Genomic DNA, 20,338 nt, shown 5'->3' on the forward strand with positions numbered 1-20,338 from the left:
TTCCACATGCTTAGCAAGTGGGAGCAGGTGGATTGCTATGGTAGTGGTGGTGCGATGGGGTGTGTGGTTACAGCTGAGTAATCCTGAAGAGTGGTGAAGTTTTTCCAACCTATACGGGAAAGCCCTATCGCAAACCTCAGCAGTGACGGAATATTTCCCTTCTCCTGTTCCTTGGCCTCCAGCTGAACAAGGCATTCCAGGCAGAGGAGTCTCCAAGTGTCATCTACTGTATCAGCATGCAATGGTTCCGTGAGTGGGAGTCTTTCGTCAAGGGGAAGGACAATGGTAAGGAGCCTGAGGACTCCGGAACCTGTTAGAGGTGGGGTGTATGGTGTACCTAAGCTTGCTTGTTTGTGTGTGTGTCTTCTGTAGGCAACGTACCTACTTAGCCTATAAATGAACCAACCAAAACTAGGCTAGCAAAGACGGGGGAACGGCCTCTTCCCCCCAGCCACATTCAAGCTATTTCCCAGAGAGTCAACAAAAGAGCAATTTACAGGAAAAGAAACTTCAAGGTTGGGGAGTGGGTTGAATCTCAATGAAAATCCAGCCATTGAGATGGTAAGGACGGGACAGGGCATATCGAAATCCCATTTAAGTACAACATGCCACATTATTCAAACGCTTGTGCCTGGTTTCTTAGGGTGGCAAAGTCGAGAGGAAAACAGAGAGGGTATGTCTACACTGCAGTGGGAGCCAAGGTTAGTACAACTTGAGGTAGCAGACCCTGGGGGTTTTAACTTGGGGCTTGAGCGTCCACGCTCCTTTATAACCCCTGGTTAGGAATTGTTGAATCCTGGGTCCCAACCTGGGGCTTCAGTGCCTACACTGCATGATATGGGCCCAAGTCCAACCACTCCTATCCTAGACTTCCTAGTGCCCTCCCAAAATGTGGCCACTCTAGCCCTTTGTTTGTGGTACAGTGCGGGAAAACTTCACAGTCCGGAGGACGAAGGAAGTCTGTGTGAGACTGTGGAATATTTTTGGAAGACTCCTAGAGCATGAGTCCAGTAGGGCTGCTTCTACACTGCAAAGCAACAGGGCTTGAACCCTAGGTCCTGGCTTGACTCAAGCTCAGACCCTCCACCTCTGTTGGGTCCTGGGAACCTGGGTCTGAGCCCTGGGTTAGTGCAATTTGTGTGTAGAAGGAAGGGGGTGAGGTTTGAGCCTGAGTTTGAACCTTGGGGCTTACATTGCAGCGTAGACCTACCCAGTGAGGATCTGGCTTCCTGAAGCTCTTTAAGACTCTTCCAGTCCATGGTTGGAGTTGCATACTGTCACTTGCTGTGAGGGCTAGTGCGATCTTTTGGAGGAATCCAGACTTGAATCTCTCTTTTTGGGGTTAGTAGGGAACACAGCTTGTCTGGGGGAATCCTGTGTTACTCCACAGTTCTAGAATACAGTTCTGCATTTATGATGCTTTTCACCTGAGGCTCAGAAGTGGGCAAGTTACAATCCCCTTTTGATACACAGGGAAATTGAAGCACAGGGAGGATAAGAATTGTCCAAGGCAACACCGGAGTCAGTGGTAGAGTAGAAGAGAATCCAGCAGTTCTGACTCCCAGTCACCGGTTTTGACCATGCTGCCCAAATTCTCACGGTACAATGGCCTCCTTTAGTCCTCAGAGAGCAAGATGTATCAGTGCCACCTCTTAGTCAGCCCGGGGCTCACTGCAAGATGACGTCAAGTGCTGCCTCCCATCCAGGAGTTGACTGTGTTAACTCTGATGCACTGCCTGCCTGGGAGAGCAGGGGTGAGATAGGCCTCAGGAAGGGAACCTGGAAGTCTTGGCCATGGGTTGCGTTTGGCACTGCCATACATCAGATCTCCCTCCATGAACAGCTTGTTACAGCACGTGGGGCCATTTCAGTCTATGTGAGGTAGCTACACTCCACGAGCCCTTCGTCTGTTTTCTCCTGTGGTGAAAGGGCATGTCTCTGTTTTGGGAGGATCTGGAGTGTACCAGCGCAGACCGACCTAGCCCCATGGAGCTGGGGCTTGCCTCTCGTTTCCGACAGCCTTGAGGTCTCCTTGCTTTTCAGAAGTCCAGGCTCCTGCTGCTGAATGAGATGCTGCCTGGGCTGGTGCCAGAATGTTACTGGTCTTTGAGGTTTGGTGTCTCCTAGCTTGTTCTGTGACTAGTGCCTTCTGCAGCAGAGAGCTGAGGAGAAGCTTTGTTTCAGTGCTGTGTATTGGTTGTCAGTGCCCTGCTTTTTAGATCTCTGGAGCTCTCAGACAATCGCTCTCCTGGACGTCAGCTACTGCAGAGTATCTTTGCATTTGATTTCCATCAAACACAACCAAAGCTCTTTGCTATTCTGTTTAGTGTGATCGTTGGGGCAAAATCCTCTTCTCGCTCCTCCCCCAGCCCCAGCTGGGCTTCCAACTGCTCAGACTAGCAGTGGAGGGGGAGAAGCAGGAGTCTGGCTCCCTGATCTACATCCTTTCTTACAGAGCCTCCCGGACCAATTGACAACAGCAGGATTGCACTCACAAAAGGAGGTGGACACGTGCAGGTGAAGCAGGGTAAGGCTCATGCTTGTGTGTGTGTGTGTTGCTGTCCCTTTGGGGGACTGGTCCTGTGGGAAGGGGCTTGGAAACTTCCTTTTTCCATTTGTCATTGATTGTCACTCTGCCTGCGCTCAACACAAAGCCTGATGGTCGGCTGATCTCCTTGTGCTGACTCCCAGATCTGCCTTTCCCTCTCTATTTGGGCTTGCCTCTGCCATCTCCTTCTGTATCTCCCACTGGCTTTTCGGACTCCCTCTTTCCTCTCATTCTCTCTGTCCCCCTAGCCGCCTCCACCATCCTCCCTCGTATCCAGGCTTGCAGCTTCTGTCTCATCTTCCTCATTACTTTCCATTCCCAGCTTCCCTGCCATGGTCCAGGTTCTTGCAAAATCCAGGTGCTTTTCTCCATCTCAGGTGCTAGAAGCTTTGTTCACACCTTGATCATCTCGTGCCTCCACCCTTGCCACTGCCTCTGTCTGCATGTCTTGTCTGGCTCCCTAGTATGTAAAACATATCGCAGCTGAAATCCTCTTCCTCTCTTGCTACCGTGACTGTGTCACCTGCCCCTCTGATTCCCTGCACAGACTCCCCTCGTCTTCTGCATCACCTCCAAGTTTAGAGTTCCTCCACATCTGTGAGCCAGCTTCCATCCCTGCTCTCACTCCTGGGGCCTACATACCTTTACTCAATGTCCTTTTTAGATCCCTGCCTCATCTCTCGGTCTCCTTCCACACTGACCGTGTGCTTAGAACTCCCTTCCTTTCCTGGCTGGCCAAACCTCACTCAATTAACTTCTTCTGACTGCACTTTTCCTCAAGTACAGCTTAAAGTCAGTCTGCACTGAGGGTGGGACCTTCCTCCTGTGCATCAGAGGGGCCTGAATGGGTTTGACTGTGTGTCGTTTCAGACTGATTGCTCATTGGAGTAGGGACCTACCCATTAGCACTGTGCAGACGGACAATGCTCGATACATAACATGATCACTGGTCTGAAAGACAGTCAAAAAGCTCCTGAGGAAGAAATTGTAGCCTGATAAACTTGAAAACCTGCTTAGAGTGCATGGTCCCACTGTCCAGGAAAGCCTAGAGCTGCTGGGGTCAGTGGGTATTTGGTTACCATGTGCTGTGCCCCTTCAGGCCGTCCCTTCCTGGTTGCACATGAGAAAGATGGGCTGATAACGTGGTCCTCTTTGGTGGACATAGATTCAGCGTGAGCCCTGTCACATGTGGGCAGTGCTTTAAGGTGAAGTGGTGAGGTGTGCCCTGCATTGCTTTTCAATTCCTCATGGGAAACAAGAAATGTGGCAACTTCCTGGAGCCACAAAGGGTTTGATGGCTAAGTTCTGTGTCAGGTGAGCTGCCAATGGCTCACTCTTGCCTTCACCAGCAGGTGGCACTACACACCACTGCTCTGGGAGGAGGATATCATGTTGGCTACAAGACACAGAAGTTTATAGCTCCCTCCGTCCATAGTGAACCTTACAGTGAGCGTTCCTTGCCGGGCACTGCCCAGCCATTTGGACAACTGGCCTTCACCCTGGCTTAGTGTATTTGCAAGTACAACTCCTCTCTCACTGAAGGAGTTTTTTAAAGTCACATTTTCACCTGCCTCGCTATCTGAGCAAGGGGAGAGATTCCCTTCCTCGCATAGCTCCCAGCTGCAACACTCTTCCCCACCCCAGCACGGCTTGCTCGGGCTTGAGCAGTAAACGGAGACCCAGTTGCATTTCGTTGTTGCTGCTGCTGTGCTTTTCAGGAGCTGATTATGGGCAGATTTCTGAGGAGACGTGGATTTACTTGAACACGCTGTATGGAGGAGGGCCGGAGATCCCTGTCCGGCAGAACGTCGCGCAGGTGCAGGAACTGGAGAGCCTGCACGGGGAACAGAAGATAGAGGCCGAGACGCGGGCTGTGTGAGCCGCGCTGCACCAAGCGGTAGAGGTATGCGATTGCAGCCCTGTGTGTCTGGAAAAGCGGGGGATCGTTGGACTGAAGAACAAGGGACATAGTCCACCTCAGAGAACTAGAGAGGAGATTTTCCTTCTGGGGGTGGAGGTGCCCCCAGGGGCATAAGCTTGTTCCATTGTCCTTGTATAACAATGTAAAACCTCATGCAGACTCTAGGCTTGGCTATAAGGATGCGGCTGGTCAGAAGAAACGTACCGTAACCCAGCTCCTGCACACCCTCCGTGCATAAGGCTGTGGTGGGGAGACAGTCTCCAAACAAAACTTCCATGGAAAGAAGTTTGGCCTGAACCTCCCGCTGCTTTGGCTGCTCTGAAGAGTAGCCCAAGTCTGCCTTCGGTGAGTTGAATCTCTGCTCCTTTGCAGGTGGCGCTTGGCCCTAACTTGGCTCCTCCGGAGCAGTTCTGAGCACTTTTTTTGGAAGTCAAATGTATAAAGAAGAGACATTGTTTTGTTCACAGTGAGTAACGTTGCGACTAGAGAAACCCAAATTTGTTTGAAGCTGGTTAAAGCCACAAGGGCTTATAGCCTTTGTTTTGTTCTGCTGGTGCACAAGTGACAAGCGTCCTCCACGATTTTCTCTTGTTCTAGTTCTCGCAGCCCCAATTACAGCAGAGAGACCATTTCTCTTCCACTGTCAGCCATGTGTTTGTGACCCCGTGCTGCCTGCATCTGCGTTCAGCTGTTCTGCGTGTTCTTGGTGAACAAGGTGGGAAGACGAGTAGCAGTTCCACACTGGCTTCCCATTGTGCCATTTCCATTTGTGCTAGTTCCCGGTAGCCTTGTAGCTGTGGACAAATACCAGGCCTGCAGGGCTCTGTTACGAGTTGCTTAAAATCAAAGGTGTTAACCAGTCAGACTCCATTCGAGTGGTGGAGGCTGGACAGAGGTCAGTTCTGCAGCAAGTGCCACGGGTCTTGGTTTGGCCTAGATTATGTTCCCCTGCCTCCGTTTCATAGCTACAGAATGTAACATCTCCATATTCTGCTCTCCAAACACCGCTGCCCGGCCCAGCCCTGCACCCATGGGCCTGAGGAGAGGGGAAGGGCCCACTAGGAGTGAGGGAGAACCTCTAAGCCAAGCCATTCACTTGCAAGAAGCCTGGTGTTGACCCACCTGTGCCAAAATGTCCATCTTTTGACTTACACTAAATCTTTTCCAGTCCCACTGGGGAAGGCGCCTGGCTGAACAGTCCCCAGCTGTGGGGGTGGCCTCACTGAACCAAGCTGCCTGCAAACGAGCATCCAGACTCCCACATGCAATGCAGTGCTGAGCTTGCTCTAGCTTTCTAGGGCAGATCTTGTTTGGTATGTACAGTGGCTCATTTAATGAATGGGAATACCTTGCACCCCAACCTCCTGCTGCTAATTCAGCCGCCAAGCAATGGGGTGGGGTGAACAGAGAATGGCAAGCACCATTTTTCATGTCTAAGCTGCTTTTCAAAATGACCGATCTGGATTTAGCAGTTGGCCCCACTGTAAATCAGTCAGGTGGCTGCAAAATCCAGCATGGCTGTGGGAAGGGCTCTGCAAGCCCTTGGGTGAGACACACCGAGTGTAGGGCAGAGCGAGGCTGGCGTGGCTTATCTGGCCAGCTCGAGCGTGCCTGGACCAGCCTCGCAGGGTGTCTCGGAGGAGAGTCACGCTGCATGCTCACAGTGGCGCTGGTGGTGGGAACAGAATGAATTCACCTCATCAGCCCAGGTCCAGCGTGTGACTGTGGCCTTGGGAAGCCCACACGCTCCTAGCATAAAAGATGAACAAAGGTGGAAGGGGGCTGCTGTTTGTCTCACTGCAGGGAAGTGAAACTAGGTGGGGGGGAGGGAGTTCCTGAAATGGGGCCTTCACAGGTTTTTAGACCAAATGTTTGCTGCAAACAGCAAGTTCTTGTTTAAAAATATTTTTTCCTGTAACTGGTTTAATGTGTTTCTTTTACTGTCTTGGTTACCTGGATCCTTGTCTATACCCAGCCAGGCAGCGGGGGGGTCAGAGAATGAGCCACTGTTGGATTCCTCAGTGTTTTAAGCTGTTTTTTGTTAGCTGCTGCAGCCAGCATTGAATCTATTGTGGAGCCTCTAGGGCTGCATGTTGTATCTTGTGTCTGTGTTGTCTAGAGGATGCTGTACAGATTGTAATTACACTCCCGTGCTCAAGTATTACACTTTGTGCTGAGGCTGTGTTACAATAAATACACGTGCATTCAACAAGTTGCATGACTGCTGCCTATGCGTGCGTGAGGCCTGTCTAAGTTGTACACAGCTGATGGTGGTGGTGAGAGTCCAGGTTTCCTGCTGCCAAGGGTCCCTGCCTTGACAAACGCTTCTAAACAGCAGCTGGCTTTAGCAGTGTGATCCACTGAATCGTGATGGCACTTGGATTCTGTCATCTACCAGAATGCTCTTTAGTGGTACTTATTCAAGCAAGGGCACTTGTGTCTTTCAGACTAACTTGGAACTGCTTCTCAGAAAGGCTCTGTGTATTAATGATCTCTCTTTCATGCACCAGTGCACTAAAATAGATCAGGAACACATTCTCAGATACTGGCTTCTTTCTTGGACAGTCTCATTAGCTGGATCTCTGCTGTCCTCTTGGCAGGACAGTGCGTTCCCTGTTCATAATTGCTAAGGGAGTGCTTGCAGAAACTAGCACCACCCCGTGAGTTGATTCCCATTTTGGAGCTAGGGATACAGCTTGGGTGGCTGACCTACCATTGTGACGTGCTTAGAGAGCTATGGCTGAGAAGCAGAATATAAGTGCACCGTGCTCTAAAACACTCCCAGCAGTGTGGGTATAAAGTGAGAGAGAGTGGTCCCAGGACTGCACAGCAGGCCAAGTATTACTCCTTCCAGCCTTTAGACTGAGCACAGAGGGTTCTGTAGAAATGGATCATCTTTTGGAGAAATGCTGTTAACTCTCATTCTGCCCATGTGCTACATCCAGTACAGAGTGGAGCTTTGTCTCCTTGAGCACTACAGAATTCATGTTTAAATTTAAACTCGTAATCCTACAGAACTGCGGAGGGTATTTTCTGGAGTAAAGAGGTGGCGACTGACCCATTGGAGCTGGTGGTATACAGGCTGAGGCTGAAAACACTGTACAGCTGCCTTGCCACTGTGAAAAGTTTGTTTTCAGCTGTGCTCTGCTTGGTATGGCCGCACAGTATTAGAAACAGTTCCAAACAAACTCCAGACTGCCTTAGAGGAAGGCTTAAACTAAGATCCTTCTAGTGCTGGAAAGATCATTACATGAGACTGTACAGGGTAAACTGTAAGTGTCCCAGCAGCAACATTCTGGAAGCCTGCAGACATTGCTTTACTGCTGATAGAAGGGAGCATTTCACAGCCTGAAATATTTAGGAGGAAAATGCTTCTGCAGTTGAAGTAGGCACAAAACTGTAGCTACTTGAAACAAACTGTACAGTACTGGCCAATCCTGGGCTGTAAATGTGACACACAGATAAATGCACTAGGAGTTAATCTTGGCAGATGTGAATGTGAAGTGCACCCCAGTAATGCCAAATAGTCTCATCCTATAGAGAACGGGGCTGTATCTTCTGAGTTAGATTCTTCTTGGCTGGGGCTCACACAGTGCTACAGAGGAGAGGGAGTGCAAGGGTGGCTTTATCATCTTTGTGCTCTTTCAGTCGAGCTTGTTTCCTGGCATCAATTAGAGGAGCCTAAAATTGCACTAAATTTCACCAGCTGCCAGTGGCTCCAAGAATTGATAATGGCAGCTGGGGATTCAGCACCATGAAGAGAAGGCTGGAGCCCATCCCTCCTGCAGATGGTAGCTATAGGGGTTGCACAATTACCGCTCTTTGTGACTGGAGAGCTCTACCCTGGGATAATCCTCCTTCCCACCTCTGTGTTGGTGGCACGGTGCGGCGCAGCCGCCTGGATCTAGTCTACATAAGCATTGTGGTACCGCCAGCCTGTGTCTGCTCGTCTTAGCGGTAAACTTGAATGGCTCAAATATGTTGTTTTCACTTTAGAATAGCACTAATCAAAAGTAAAACTGCTGAACTTGCTTGAGCCAGAAGTGTCCTAATAACTGGATCTAGTGTGTAGCTGGTAAGGAAAAAACACAGCTTTGTGTCTTCTAACTCTCAGCCAGCCTTCCAAAACTCATAACCAGAAAATGAACTTTGTTCTGTAGTTGCTAACATTACTAGACAGTTTGTGACATTCTAAAAGATGTAATCAGGATGTATTTCCCTTTCTCGTGATTAGATTGTTTCTAGACAAACATCTCTATTGTTGCGTGAACAAAACCCTTACACTTCCTACTTATAACAAAACTCAAAGCTACGTTGTGCAGCCATCCTTGACTTTAGACCTGGTGTGTGATCAAAGTTCTGATACTCTTGTAGCAGGTATCTGAAAAATTATTGGGCCAAAGCCGTCACTGCTCCCTGTAGCGGAGCTGTTCTTCAGCGTGACACGCTTTGTCCATATGATCCAAACCACCTCTGACTTTCCTGATGGCCAGTTCCCCCTCTTGCTAGACAGTCTTCCCCGTTTTTTCCTGCCATCCAATTCAGTGCGGCCTGCGCAAGGTGAGGTTAAAGAGAAGGCTCTGTTCATTTACTGTATGGACTAACAGCCCTTCTATTAAAAGCTCTCCAGTGTGCTGATGTGATGTTTCTTCTTTCCTGGCTCTTACCCGCGTGTATTAAACAGGGTAACAAACCCATCCTCTCTGCTGCTAAGTGGCAAGGCTTTCTAGAGGCAGTTTTTAGCCCATCATTAGCAGCTGCAACGCCTCCCCCACACACACGCTCCCTGTCCAATGCCTCCCTGGTGCTATTCAGCCTATGAAAATAAGAGGATCTTTAAATGTGTGACTATTGTTTATTGCTCTGCTTGTAGCTTGGCTTCAGCTCTGTGCCTTTTCAGGTCCTCACTATGACCCTTGCTCCATTTCTCTAATAATGAAGGAGAACAAAGGTGCAGCTCTGACCATTCCTTCCTGCTGCCTTCCACACTCCTGGCTGTAAGAACAGCCGCTGTGGTTTTATGGTCTCTTGTTGACAGCACCTGACCCTATCTACTGGATGATGATAATAAATAAATATCACTGACCTCTGGTTGGCCAGGGCTCCTTGGTGCTGCTGACAAACAGAAACAGCTGAACTTCTAAAAGTAACGGAGGAGTCCAGCTGTAAATAAAGATCTGAACTCTTAAAAAAATAAGTCAACAGCTGGCTGCGTTGGGCAGATGCTATTACTCCCTCCTCCGTTTGCAACGATGAGCCCGATGCTGCTACTCAGCTTCGCTCTGCATGTGAGCTATGTAATAGCAAAGCTCCTTGGCTCCTGGAGGAGGTTGATTTCAGTGCACAGGGGCGAGTGGCAGCGGTAATGGAAAGCCTGCAAGGAGCTACTCAGTTTTATGGTGAATGATGCAGTGAGCAGTAGCAGATTCAAGTTATGAAGAGGAAACAGGAGCAAAGGATGTTTCAGGCTGGTATCCTCAAGCCAAGGAAAATCTTAAAGTAGACAACTTGATCCGGGCTACAGCTGAAAGGCCACTAGCATTGCAAAGTCAGCTGGGGTGGCCTGTATAGCCCAACCTTTAATTCACCAGCAGATGGCAGCATTCACAATTGCCAGAAATACTGCTGCTTTACATCAGGCATAAATATTTGCTACCACATAGTTGTGGGAGATTTCTTCTCTGTCTATTCAGGGGCTAGTCATCCCTGCTCTTACATTCCTTGTACAGAGACCTAGCATGCACTGCCCTGTGTTTTGTACAGTAACAGAGGTTAACATCTTAAATTCAAGGCTGTTTCTCTGAAGCAGTGATAGAGAAACTACTTGCAGAAGGGGGAACCAGCAGTCCAGATGCTAGAAGATCATTTTCTAGTTACCAGCAGCTGAGCTCATCTTCAAAAAGAAGTTAAGAGGGTGGAGTGATCCTACCTTGAACACATTATTGCCGTTTCCACTAGCTCCTTCCATACAAAAGTCATTAAAATGCGAAGTTTGTAAATCAAGAGCTGGTTTGTACTCATGCACCCTTAACTCTGCCCCTGATGTGTATGCATTACAAGACCATTTTCATGTCAGCACAGGCCCCTCTTCCTTATTCAGTGTGACTCATGAATGTGCTCTTAGTGCAGCAGCTTTATTTTAATTTTTTTGGTATTTTTTATCCTCATGTATTGGCCTCCCTTCTCTTCTCTCCTGTGCACCATGCAAGCTCTCAATTCAGTGAGGCAGGGGCCCTGTAGACTCCTGCCACTTAACGCCTCACCTCCATCTCATCCATTATACCCCATTCAAATTCTAGAGTGAATAAGGCAGCACCTTTCTGGACCCAGCTTTATTTACCATCCAACCTGTGCATGGAATGAGGCCAGGGCTTTTATGGGGAAAAATATGCTCTGCTTGTGCAAATGAAGCGTGCACAGCAATGTAGCTGCACAAGTGGGCAGAGTTAAAGATGCACAGGCAGTGTAGAAATATCCAGATTTTTGAGTCACTTTGCAGCCATAACAGGCTTAATGGTTTTTGGATGGAATTTCATTGTTTTTAAAAGGAAAATGATCAAAAATTCCACCATGTGACAGATTGTACCGTACACAAAGAGGCAAGGGCAGCTGGGGCCTGAGATTGGATTCCTGCTTGCGTCCACTTACACCAGTCCAATTTCTATCCCATAAATACTCACATCATAAAACTATTCCACTCACCCTTCTTTCCCACATGTGCAAATTCAGCGCTGAGAGATCCTCCATTCAGTGGCAATGTCCATACAGTTACAGATGCACGGGCTATGGCAGCAGAGCAGTGACAAGTTTAGTTCTGTTGTATATAAACTAGTGTTCATGTGCAAAGTACCTTTTCCAGACCTTCAAAGCAGTTAAATCAACCAGACTTTTCACTGGGCCGCTGAGAGGCACAGCTATGCCTCAGTGCCTATGGGCCAGATTTTTAAAGGTATTCGGGCATGGTCACACCTAACTGCCTCAGGAGTTGAAATTTTGGAAATGAGATGTAGGCTCCTAAATCAGGTAGGTATTGCAAGGCTCAGTGTAGCCACACCTCATACCTTTAAACATCTGTCCCTGTCGAATTTCAAGTATGATGGGATAGCCTAATTTTGCCAATTAATTGATCTTTGACTATTAGCGGTAAATATGCCCAATGACCTGTAATGGGATGCTAGGCTGGGATCTGAGTTACTCCAGAGAATTCTTTCCTGGGTGTCTGGCTGGTGAGTCTTGCCCACATGCTCAGGGTTTAGCTGATCGCCATACTTGGGTCGGGAAGGAATTTTCTTCCAGGGCAGATTGGCAAGAGGCCCTGGGGGTTTTTCGCCTTCCTCTGTAGCGTGGGGCACGGGTCACTTGCTGGAGGATTCTCTGCACCTTGAAGTCTTTAAACCACAATTTGAGGACTTCAGTAGCTCAGACATAGGTCAGGGGTTTGTTACAGGAATGGGTGGGTGAGATTCTGTGGCCTGCATTGTGCAGGAGGTCAGACTAGACGATCATAATGGTCCCTGCTCACCTTAAAGTCTATGAAGTTCTCAGCATCTGCCACTTAAAAAAAAAAAAAAAAAAAAGGAGGTATGCAAACATTTTTCCGACCAGCATAACTGTAGTTTTCCTCTTCTCAAATGACTGAAAGGTTTCTGCAAGCTTCCCAAAATCCCCATTCTAAGACTGATAGCTATACAAATTCCAGCCCAAAAGGTAAAAGTTTGACAAAGTATCAGCTTCTCCAACTGACCCACTGGAGAGAAAACATTTAAGCCATCTTCATCCTAGGCAATGTTCTTCCTGCTATCAGCACAATTAAATGCCAAATGGTGCCTAAAACCCCCCGTGTGATGTAAAAATTCAAGTACCATGAGTAAAAGTGTTCCTTCACCATCCCACGGATTACAGCAACTAGACACAAACATCACACTCAAACAGATTTGTTTCTCCTCATTTGCCAAGACATGTTGCCGTTGAATATAAAAATTAGAAAGCATCCAGCAATTCACTGAGAATGCGGAGGAAGAAGAAATAGGCAGAGTTCCAAGCTTGTGATTTATATTTGGTTACATTGCGAAGTAACACAAAGTGGAGTTCCCATCTGCAGGTGTATGTGGTAATGGCAGATGTGTCACTACAGATAGAATAGCCCGGCCAATTATAGCAGCAGTGAGTGGCCAGGTGGGTATAGATCCTTTTTTGTGAAACAATTAGGACAGCTTTGCTTGCATCCCCTACATGATTAAGAGGGTTAAATGAAATAGCATGTCTGGAATTAAAGGTTTATTTAAATATGTAGATGACTTTTCATTCATGGTTACAAGGTCAATATTCGCTTTCCAATGGAAGCACTTTATTTGCTTGAATTCTGTCTCCAGAAATGAATGGGCAACACCAGAACCTTTTACATTGGCAAGGAAATCACAACACTGAGATGCCACCAAGAGCTAGAATTCAGTGCGCAAACACATACGCACACACACACACACACACAACTTAAAAAAGTGCTCAGCATCATGTTAAAATATACTTTGGCTTCTTTTAAGTCTTTTGACACTTCAAGCAGGAAAAAAAAAGAATCAATATGCATCAAACCAAAAAGAACTTTTGAAAAATACTCAGCATTAAACACAACTTTCAGTATCAGTGGATATGTTTCTTTTCTTCTGTATTTACAGATGTTAAGAAAGGGTATTAGAAACACTTTTGCTGGGGACAACGGTGAGATTCCATTTCACAGAGTGTTCAATCACACTTTTTCTGTGTGAGCTTAGTAAATTCAAGCAAAGTTTTTATAAACCAGTCATGTGTTTAGCAAGACAAGGTGGGTGAGGTAATAGCTTTTATTAGACAGACAAGCTTACATGGAGCTTTTGTTCACCCACCTCTGTCTAATGTCCTGGGACCAACACAGCTACAAGAACACTGTATAAGTCATATGTTTAGTCTGTCTCGTTTGTTTGTTTTTAAAGTTAAACTCTATCCCTTACCTACTTCTAATGCTGAATACACACAGCAGAAGAAAGATCTAAACTATAGTACCTGGCTGGTGGTAATTGTTTCCTTCTCATCAGATCATAGAATATCAGGGTTGGAAGGGACCTCAGGAGGTCATCTAGTCCAACCCCCTGCTCAAAGCAGGACCAATCCCCAATTTTTGCCCCAGATCCCTAAATGGCCCCCTACAAGGATTGAACTCACAACCCTGGGTTTAGCAGTTTTAAGGTCCAGGCTTTCTGAAATGGGGCAGCAGGTTTATAAAAACTCCACAGATGGTCTTCTAATATATCCCTTTCAAAGAAAATCAGTTGGCATGGGCAAAGCTAATGCTCCTTCTAAAGCACTATGTAGCAACACTGACATTGGAATAGTTCAAATGTTCCACAGAGGCTGACAATAATATACTGTCCACCTAGATTAAATATATAAAAGAAAACTCTCATTTTTACATAGATGGCACAAAAAAGGGTGAAAGTCAGCTGATCTAGCTGCTGATTCAACAGTGCATCAGACACAAAGGAATAAATACTGCAGCTAAAAATATTTGTAGATATTTGCACGCCTGTTGGCTGCTTAACCATTTAGATCCCAATAGGAGATATGCTGATCTTGAAAATGCAACAGAATCCTCACACACGTACGTCACAGTTCTGCATATGAAGTTATAAGAGCAAACTGTGTACGTGGTGGATTTTATTCTGGTATCGAAGGCTTGTGGATCTAAAGAACTAAGCGAAGACAGTAACAGCGGTGGTATGGATGGCAGTTTAGCTGATTTTGACCCTTCAGACTGTGATAACAGATTGCAGCTGAAGGACTTCAGAGGTTTCTGAGTTTGTACCATCTGCTTAGACAATGCAGCCTCCTGATCTATGTTAACTTGATTTAAAAAAAAGTGTCTTCTTGCTTGCTGAGGCTTATAGTTATTAAGCATGATGAAGCATTAACAACTGTAGAAGTGAAGGACTCTCTGCTATTAAAAATATAAGTTTTTTTTTATTATTATTTTAAGAGGGACCAAGTTGTGAACACAACATTTAACCTACCTTAAAGACAACGACCTCATCCTAAGATGGGAAGAGCTAGGTGATACCCTACATAAAGAGTGAACAATTCTTGGATGCTATATTTTAATATTGTCCCTGCCCACAAGGACAGGGGACAGCATTACAACACGCACAGGCCTGCCTGCAAACCAAAACCGACAGGCTCATTTTAGAGCCACTAGCCATGATGGCATCCATTTGAATTCTCTCTTATTCTGAGCCTTTTACAAAAAAATCCAGGATATTTCTAAAGAGCTGGGGATTTTCCCCAACTACTCAGACAGGCCTTGGAAAGCTGTTCTTATTACCCACTGGCTGCTGTTAGACAAGGTTTGAGGAGGTATATGATTACTGCACTAGCCTAGTAATGTGAAGATTTTGGGAGGAGGAGCGCGAGAAGCTCATAGTTTTAGGAGCTTAGAAAGCAATCTAACCCCTCTCTAGGGAGTTTAGCTCCAGATCACTTGATATTTGGAAGCAGCATAACTTCCTCTGCACTAGATTGGGGACAAGGTACAGCACCGCCATCAAAATGTTTCTCCTTTAAATAAGATCACAGGACAACAGGATGGTTGATACTTGATGATGGATAAGTCCGAATTCTTGTCTGAAATGCCTGAGCAAAGGTCCAGTCTGTGGCAAGAGGGAGGGGAGGGAAATGCAGGGTTTTTTTTTTTTTTTAAATGCAATTTCTGCTGTTCAAACACACTGATGAGAGTGCACAGGAGCTCATGCAAAAGGAGAAGGCAGGTCTGAAATGCTAAAAAACTGGAAAGAGATTAAGAACAATGAGCTGCAAAGTGATGTGACCGTTAGGAAGGTATGCGCAGGCAAGGCGACAGGGCGAGCATGCAGGCTGAAACAAGATTCAAATGGAGGTCTTGGTGATGGGGGAAAGGTGGCTTCAAACCAAAATGCCTTTGTGTGTGTTTGTGTGTGAAAGTGAGCCGGAAAGCAAGCATACATTCACGAGTTGCTAGGCTGGCAGGACACAGCAAAGCCAATGGGGATTGAACTCTTTGAGGGAGCACCAGCCATTTTTAAAAAGTAAAAAAGCTGATTGACATTTGGGACCTTTTGGGGAAGGTGTAATATTGACTAATGGGTGTGTAAAATTTAACAATCAAATTCAGGGGTCAGTCCAGCTGCTGTCATATTGTTCCTGTAACTGGCTTTCCACTTGTATGTACCTCTTTCCCTAGCTGTCTGATGAGCCTACCTGCAGGATTAGCGCTAAAGGCACCATGTGAAATGCTGATGGACCAGTGCATACAGTCAGATGGACTGAGGGCCACAGGAGGATAGAATCCCAACTGGCACATGCATGGGATTCTCTGGTTACCCTTTGCATCCAAGTGCAGCCAGCCATTTCTGTCTGGTTGTGGGGAAGGTGGTGGTGGTGGGGTGGGTGGGGTTTGTTGTTTATGCTCTACGGAAGAGCAATGCCCAGTTGGCAGAACAATGGGGAACGTCAATAAGTTAGTCTGAGCCACAAGTAACATGCCATAAAAAAGAGCAAGCGGCTGAGTAATGTTGGGATGGAATTTAGATTTCAGTTTTTTCAAGTGCTACCTCCAGACCAGACCAGGAGTCTGTTTATATGGGTGAATTTTAACTGCCTGCGGGGTAAACAGACCATTTGTTTCTCCTTCTGTGACAAGCTCGCCCCAGATTCTTGCACCAGCACAAACACCTTTAGGAATCTAAAACATAAGAGACAAAAAGAAAGAGACTTGGGTTAGAAAGAGGCAGGAGGAAGGGCTCGCCTGAGTGTGGCACTGCTTGGGGGAGGTTAAAGGGGAAAGACAGCACCACGAGCGTTTATCAGACTGCATCATGAAAGGGTTAAGAGCAGTTCTAAGTCAGGGATTCCCTTTGGCCAGAAGCAACCCTCCTTGTTCAGGGTCAGCCACCATGAAGTGTATTTTCTCCTTGAAAATGAAAGTAACTCGGCCCCCGGTGATCCCCACCCTCAGGCAAGAGCTTCACCTTGAGCACAGCTCTCCTCTGGTGACCATGCAGGGTGGAAAATTCAAGAATGGTTCCCCACCAATGGGAATCTGAATTGTTTACACCAGATGAAACAATTAGCTTCTTGTATCTGCAAGGAACCAGTGGGTGGATTTGGTCAGACTACAGCTCCCAGTGACAATGAACTACTGGGGAAGGCTATCAGGGTAAACATTTTTATATCTGGGTAAGGTATTTTGCAGTGATTAGAATACACTCATCCAAAGAAAGCTGATTGTTCATCAAGTAATAAACAATGAAGACCCTTCATCTTGATGGGAAGTCAAGAAAGAAACAGGAGGGATGTAAACATTCCTAGCTCATAAACATATGGGAAGTTACATTCTTGTAAGCACATACTTCTGGCCCAGACCCAAATTGTCCCCAAAGTTCAAGGGTGTTCTGTTCCAGGGTTTTTGGTTTGGCCCATTAGACGGAAGGACAAAGGATGAATTCCCCCATATATGGGAGCACATTTGAATTTGAAATTATGGTTCAGGCCTGTCTCTAATTTTCATAAAGAAAAGGAAAAAGAAGAAGAGAAAGGTAACATATTAACCACACTGCAGTGTGAGCTCTTTCTTAAAATGTAATCACATCCTTACTGTTAATGAAGTGCTTTTCTGAGTCAGCAGTAGACAAAGGGAGGGTTTGGACCATTTGTTTTGCATCAGAGCAGGTAATCCGCTTATGTGAATAATCATTAGAAAACCCCACAAGAATGAGAAAATACGTTTATTAGAGGAAGAGATGATAGTACAGCTAACTACGGGGAGAGACCCTCACCCAGTAGATGAGTTTTCTTTAAAGAATAAGAATAGAAAAGGAACAATCATATTGACCAGATGTAACAAACTTTAACACAGAACAGAAGTTTCTATAAAAGTCCCATCAGAAGCAGGCAGCAGGAAACACACAAAAAAGTTATCGACTTAACAAGATTTTGTCTTACTCAATGGTTATCAAAACAAAGATTGGGTTAAACAATAGAACAGCAAATAAAACCGCTTTTAATATATATATATAAAAATCAAAATTCAAGTACCTTTAGTTATTAAATTACATTATATACAAATTATTCTTTTTATGGGGAGCACTATGGACATATATTTAACAAAAGGAATTAAACTAAAAAAGATGTTATAGTCTGGTTCATAATTACTGTCTCCTAAATATTTTGGCAAGCGTTAAGAAATCATATTGTATAGCCTAGATAAAAAGCGCCTCGGTGTGGTTAAAAAAAAAAAAAAAAAATCAAGAACCTGGGTTACAGTTGTGGTGAACGAACAGCAGAGCTGCAACCAAGCCAGACTCCTAGAGCTGTCGATCGATTTATATACATACAGTGGGGAGAGTGGAACCAACAGTAGCAAGGCGACTGAAATACTAATCAGACTGTGGCCCCAGCATTTGTTTCAAGAAATAAAACCTCTGAAACAGGCTCTGTTCATTGTGCGTCATTCAAACAGCCAATATTTCTAGAGGAAGTGAACAGGGCATGTTTGTTGGGAGCAGCGGGAAATTACTCTAATATTAAGAGGGTAATTTTATGTAACTTCTTTTGATTATCAATCTTTATCTCACAGCATTACTCAGAGAAAGACAGTTTTGCTCCTAAGTGGACTAGGAGGTACAATTTCTAAAAATGCAGGAATTGCCGGACTGGATCAGACCAGAGGTCCTACTAGTCTAGTATCCAATAGTTCCAGATACTTCAGAAGAAGGTGCAAGAAACCGTGCAGCAGGCAGTTACAGGATAACCTTCCAAAAGAGGAATTTTATTCCTGACCCCCCAATAAGAATCCCTGAAACATGGGGGTTTATAGCCAATATATTCAACTCCTAGTTTGCACATCTAAGTATCTAGCATTAACGGAAGCTGCATGTGTGCACCACAAGGAAAATGGATTACTGTGTATCATTCTTTTAAATTATATTACAGAGGGATGGGAATATTGTCTACAACTATTCCACAGAACTGAGCCAAAACCCTCACTGGAAATGATGAGCCTTTAGTTTTAAGGGCTGAATGAACTGCACATAACAAATGGTCATTCATTGACAGGGCACGTGCATTCATCTCTTTTAAAGAAAACCTTCTGAAATACACCTCTTAAAATAACTGAAGAATCAAATCAGCAGAACAAAAGGAGAACAGGCCTATGCAAACCTACTCAGGGATTTTCTGAAGTGGTACACATCTGGAAAAAGCAAACAAGATAAACATGACTGTTCTTTTTGACATAGGGTTTGCTCAACTTTCTTTTGCTGGCTACCATTTTAAACTTAGTAAATAGCCCTTACTCACACAAGCAGTCCCATTGAGTTCAATGGGGCTATTTGTGTAAGGGTCACAGAATTGGGCCTTTTTCAGGTTCCCAGTCTGTTAGCTGTAGGTGTAACAAAATTTACTCATTTGGTGTGAAATCAGCCTAATTTCACTTTGTTTAACTAACATTTAGCGGTATTTGCTACCCATTCGCCTTATGCACAAGAAGAAAAATGCTGCAAAAACTTGTAAGGACTTTAGTTTATGGGTCAGTTGTATTTTTCATTTTAATTCTTCTTCAATGGACAAATGCAAATGCTTCCACTGATATAGTATCAGATCCATATGAGATATTACCCCAAGTCTAGTGGGCCTGCTTTGTTTTTTAAACCTACTGAAAGTTCCTTGAAACACTTAAGTTTGATATCTTAACAACCATTTTTAAGGGAGGTTCTTTTTATAGATTTTAACCAAATCAAGGAAATGAATTAAGCCCAGATCCTCCAAGGTGTTTAGGCTCCTGACTTCCATTGAAACCACTGGATGTTAGAAGCTTAAATGTCTCTGAGGATATGGGCCTTAAATTGTACTTTTACTGCATATTACAGCTTGTTTATCTGCACATGACTTTGTACTGTATTTATTGAAACTGCATGTCTATTTTCTTTACAGAAAACACTCAAAGATCATTAGAAAAAAAAAACAAGGAAACTTAAAAAATTTGAGTCAAACAAATGGCCATGGGATAATTCCTGTGTAGCACACTGCCCACATGATAGGCAAGATGATACAGGGTTATTATTACTATTTGCACAATGCCACCAGTGTACTAGATCCTTTGCTAGGTGCCAACTGTGTCCTAGGACCGGGGGATCCCTTCAATAGCCTCATACATTGGGGTGAGCTAAGGACAAAGTGGCAGCCTTTATTAACAAGGTTCTTCCTTTTGCTGGTTTCAGTCAATATAGGTGTTTCACCCTGTCCTTAGACACATAGTTATGCTCTGAGGCATATCCCACCAAGCCTGCTGCTCTGCTCCTGAGCAGCTGACTTCACAAACTGCTCTGCTGATGTCTACGCATGTCAGAGTATTCAAGGGGAGGGGTGAACAATTGTTATTTCAAGGTGGGTTTTTTAAATGTAGTAACTTATCAGTTTCTGTTGGCCCTGTTGGACAACAGGGAATTTTGCAAAAATTAAGCCTGGACTTGCAACAACCACTGTGCATGGAGCAGGCACTGCTTGCAGGTAGTCTCCATACCAGACAGCACAAGGGTAATGATGGAATATCTGATGCTGAGCTTTCTGCCCTTCCCTATATATGGAATAGGCAGTACTTTCGTTCAGTTGTATACCACTTTACAAGGGTAATGAGAAGATCCAGGATGCTGAGTTTTCCGCACAGACTATCTTGGCGAAGGAAGGGATCCAACTGATCCTATCTTTGCCAGTGCAAACAGAAGACCTCTGGATTATGGCAAGATCAAACAATAATCCAGGCTGTCATTTCAAAAGGACATGCATGGTACTGCATTGCTTAATACTGAACC

At 45.4% G+C, this 20,338-nt stretch overlaps 2 protein-coding genes across 8 annotated transcripts in view; one reads left to right on the forward strand and one right to left on the reverse strand.

Moving 5' to 3' along the window:
• Positions 1-6,617, forward strand: part of USP20 (ubiquitin specific peptidase 20) — a 37,924-nt gene extending 31,307 nt beyond the window's left edge. For 4 of the 7 annotated variants that reach the window (XM_074973856.1, XM_074973861.1, XM_074973859.1 and 1 more), the window contains 3 exons: positions 183-285; positions 2,456-2,527; positions 4,267-6,617. In XM_074973856.1, the coding sequence (XP_074829957.1) occupies positions 183-285; positions 2,456-2,527; positions 4,267-4,427 (336 nt within the window). In that variant the 3' untranslated portion in view covers positions 4,428-6,617. The remainder of the gene's footprint in view (positions 1-182; positions 286-2,455; positions 2,528-4,266) is intronic. The other 3 variants (XR_012642118.1, XR_012642117.1, XM_074973860.1) reach the window with 3 other exon arrangements.
• A 6,135-nt stretch (positions 6,618-12,752) lies between these two features.
• The window catches only part of FNBP1 (formin binding protein 1), a 148,378-nt gene continuing 140,792 nt past the window's right edge, over positions 12,753-20,338 (reverse strand). Inside the window, exon 19 of the mRNA XM_074973955.1 lies at positions 12,753-16,212. Within this exon, the coding sequence (XP_074830056.1) occupies positions 16,205-16,212 (8 nt within the window). The 3' untranslated portion in view covers positions 12,753-16,204. The remainder of the gene's footprint in view (positions 16,213-20,338) is intronic.

This window comes from Natator depressus, chromosome 16 (genome assembly GCF_965152275.1).
Source record: "Natator depressus isolate rNatDep1 chromosome 16, rNatDep2.hap1, whole genome shotgun sequence".
Taxonomy (NCBI): Eukaryota; Metazoa; Chordata; order Testudines; family Cheloniidae; genus Natator; species Natator depressus.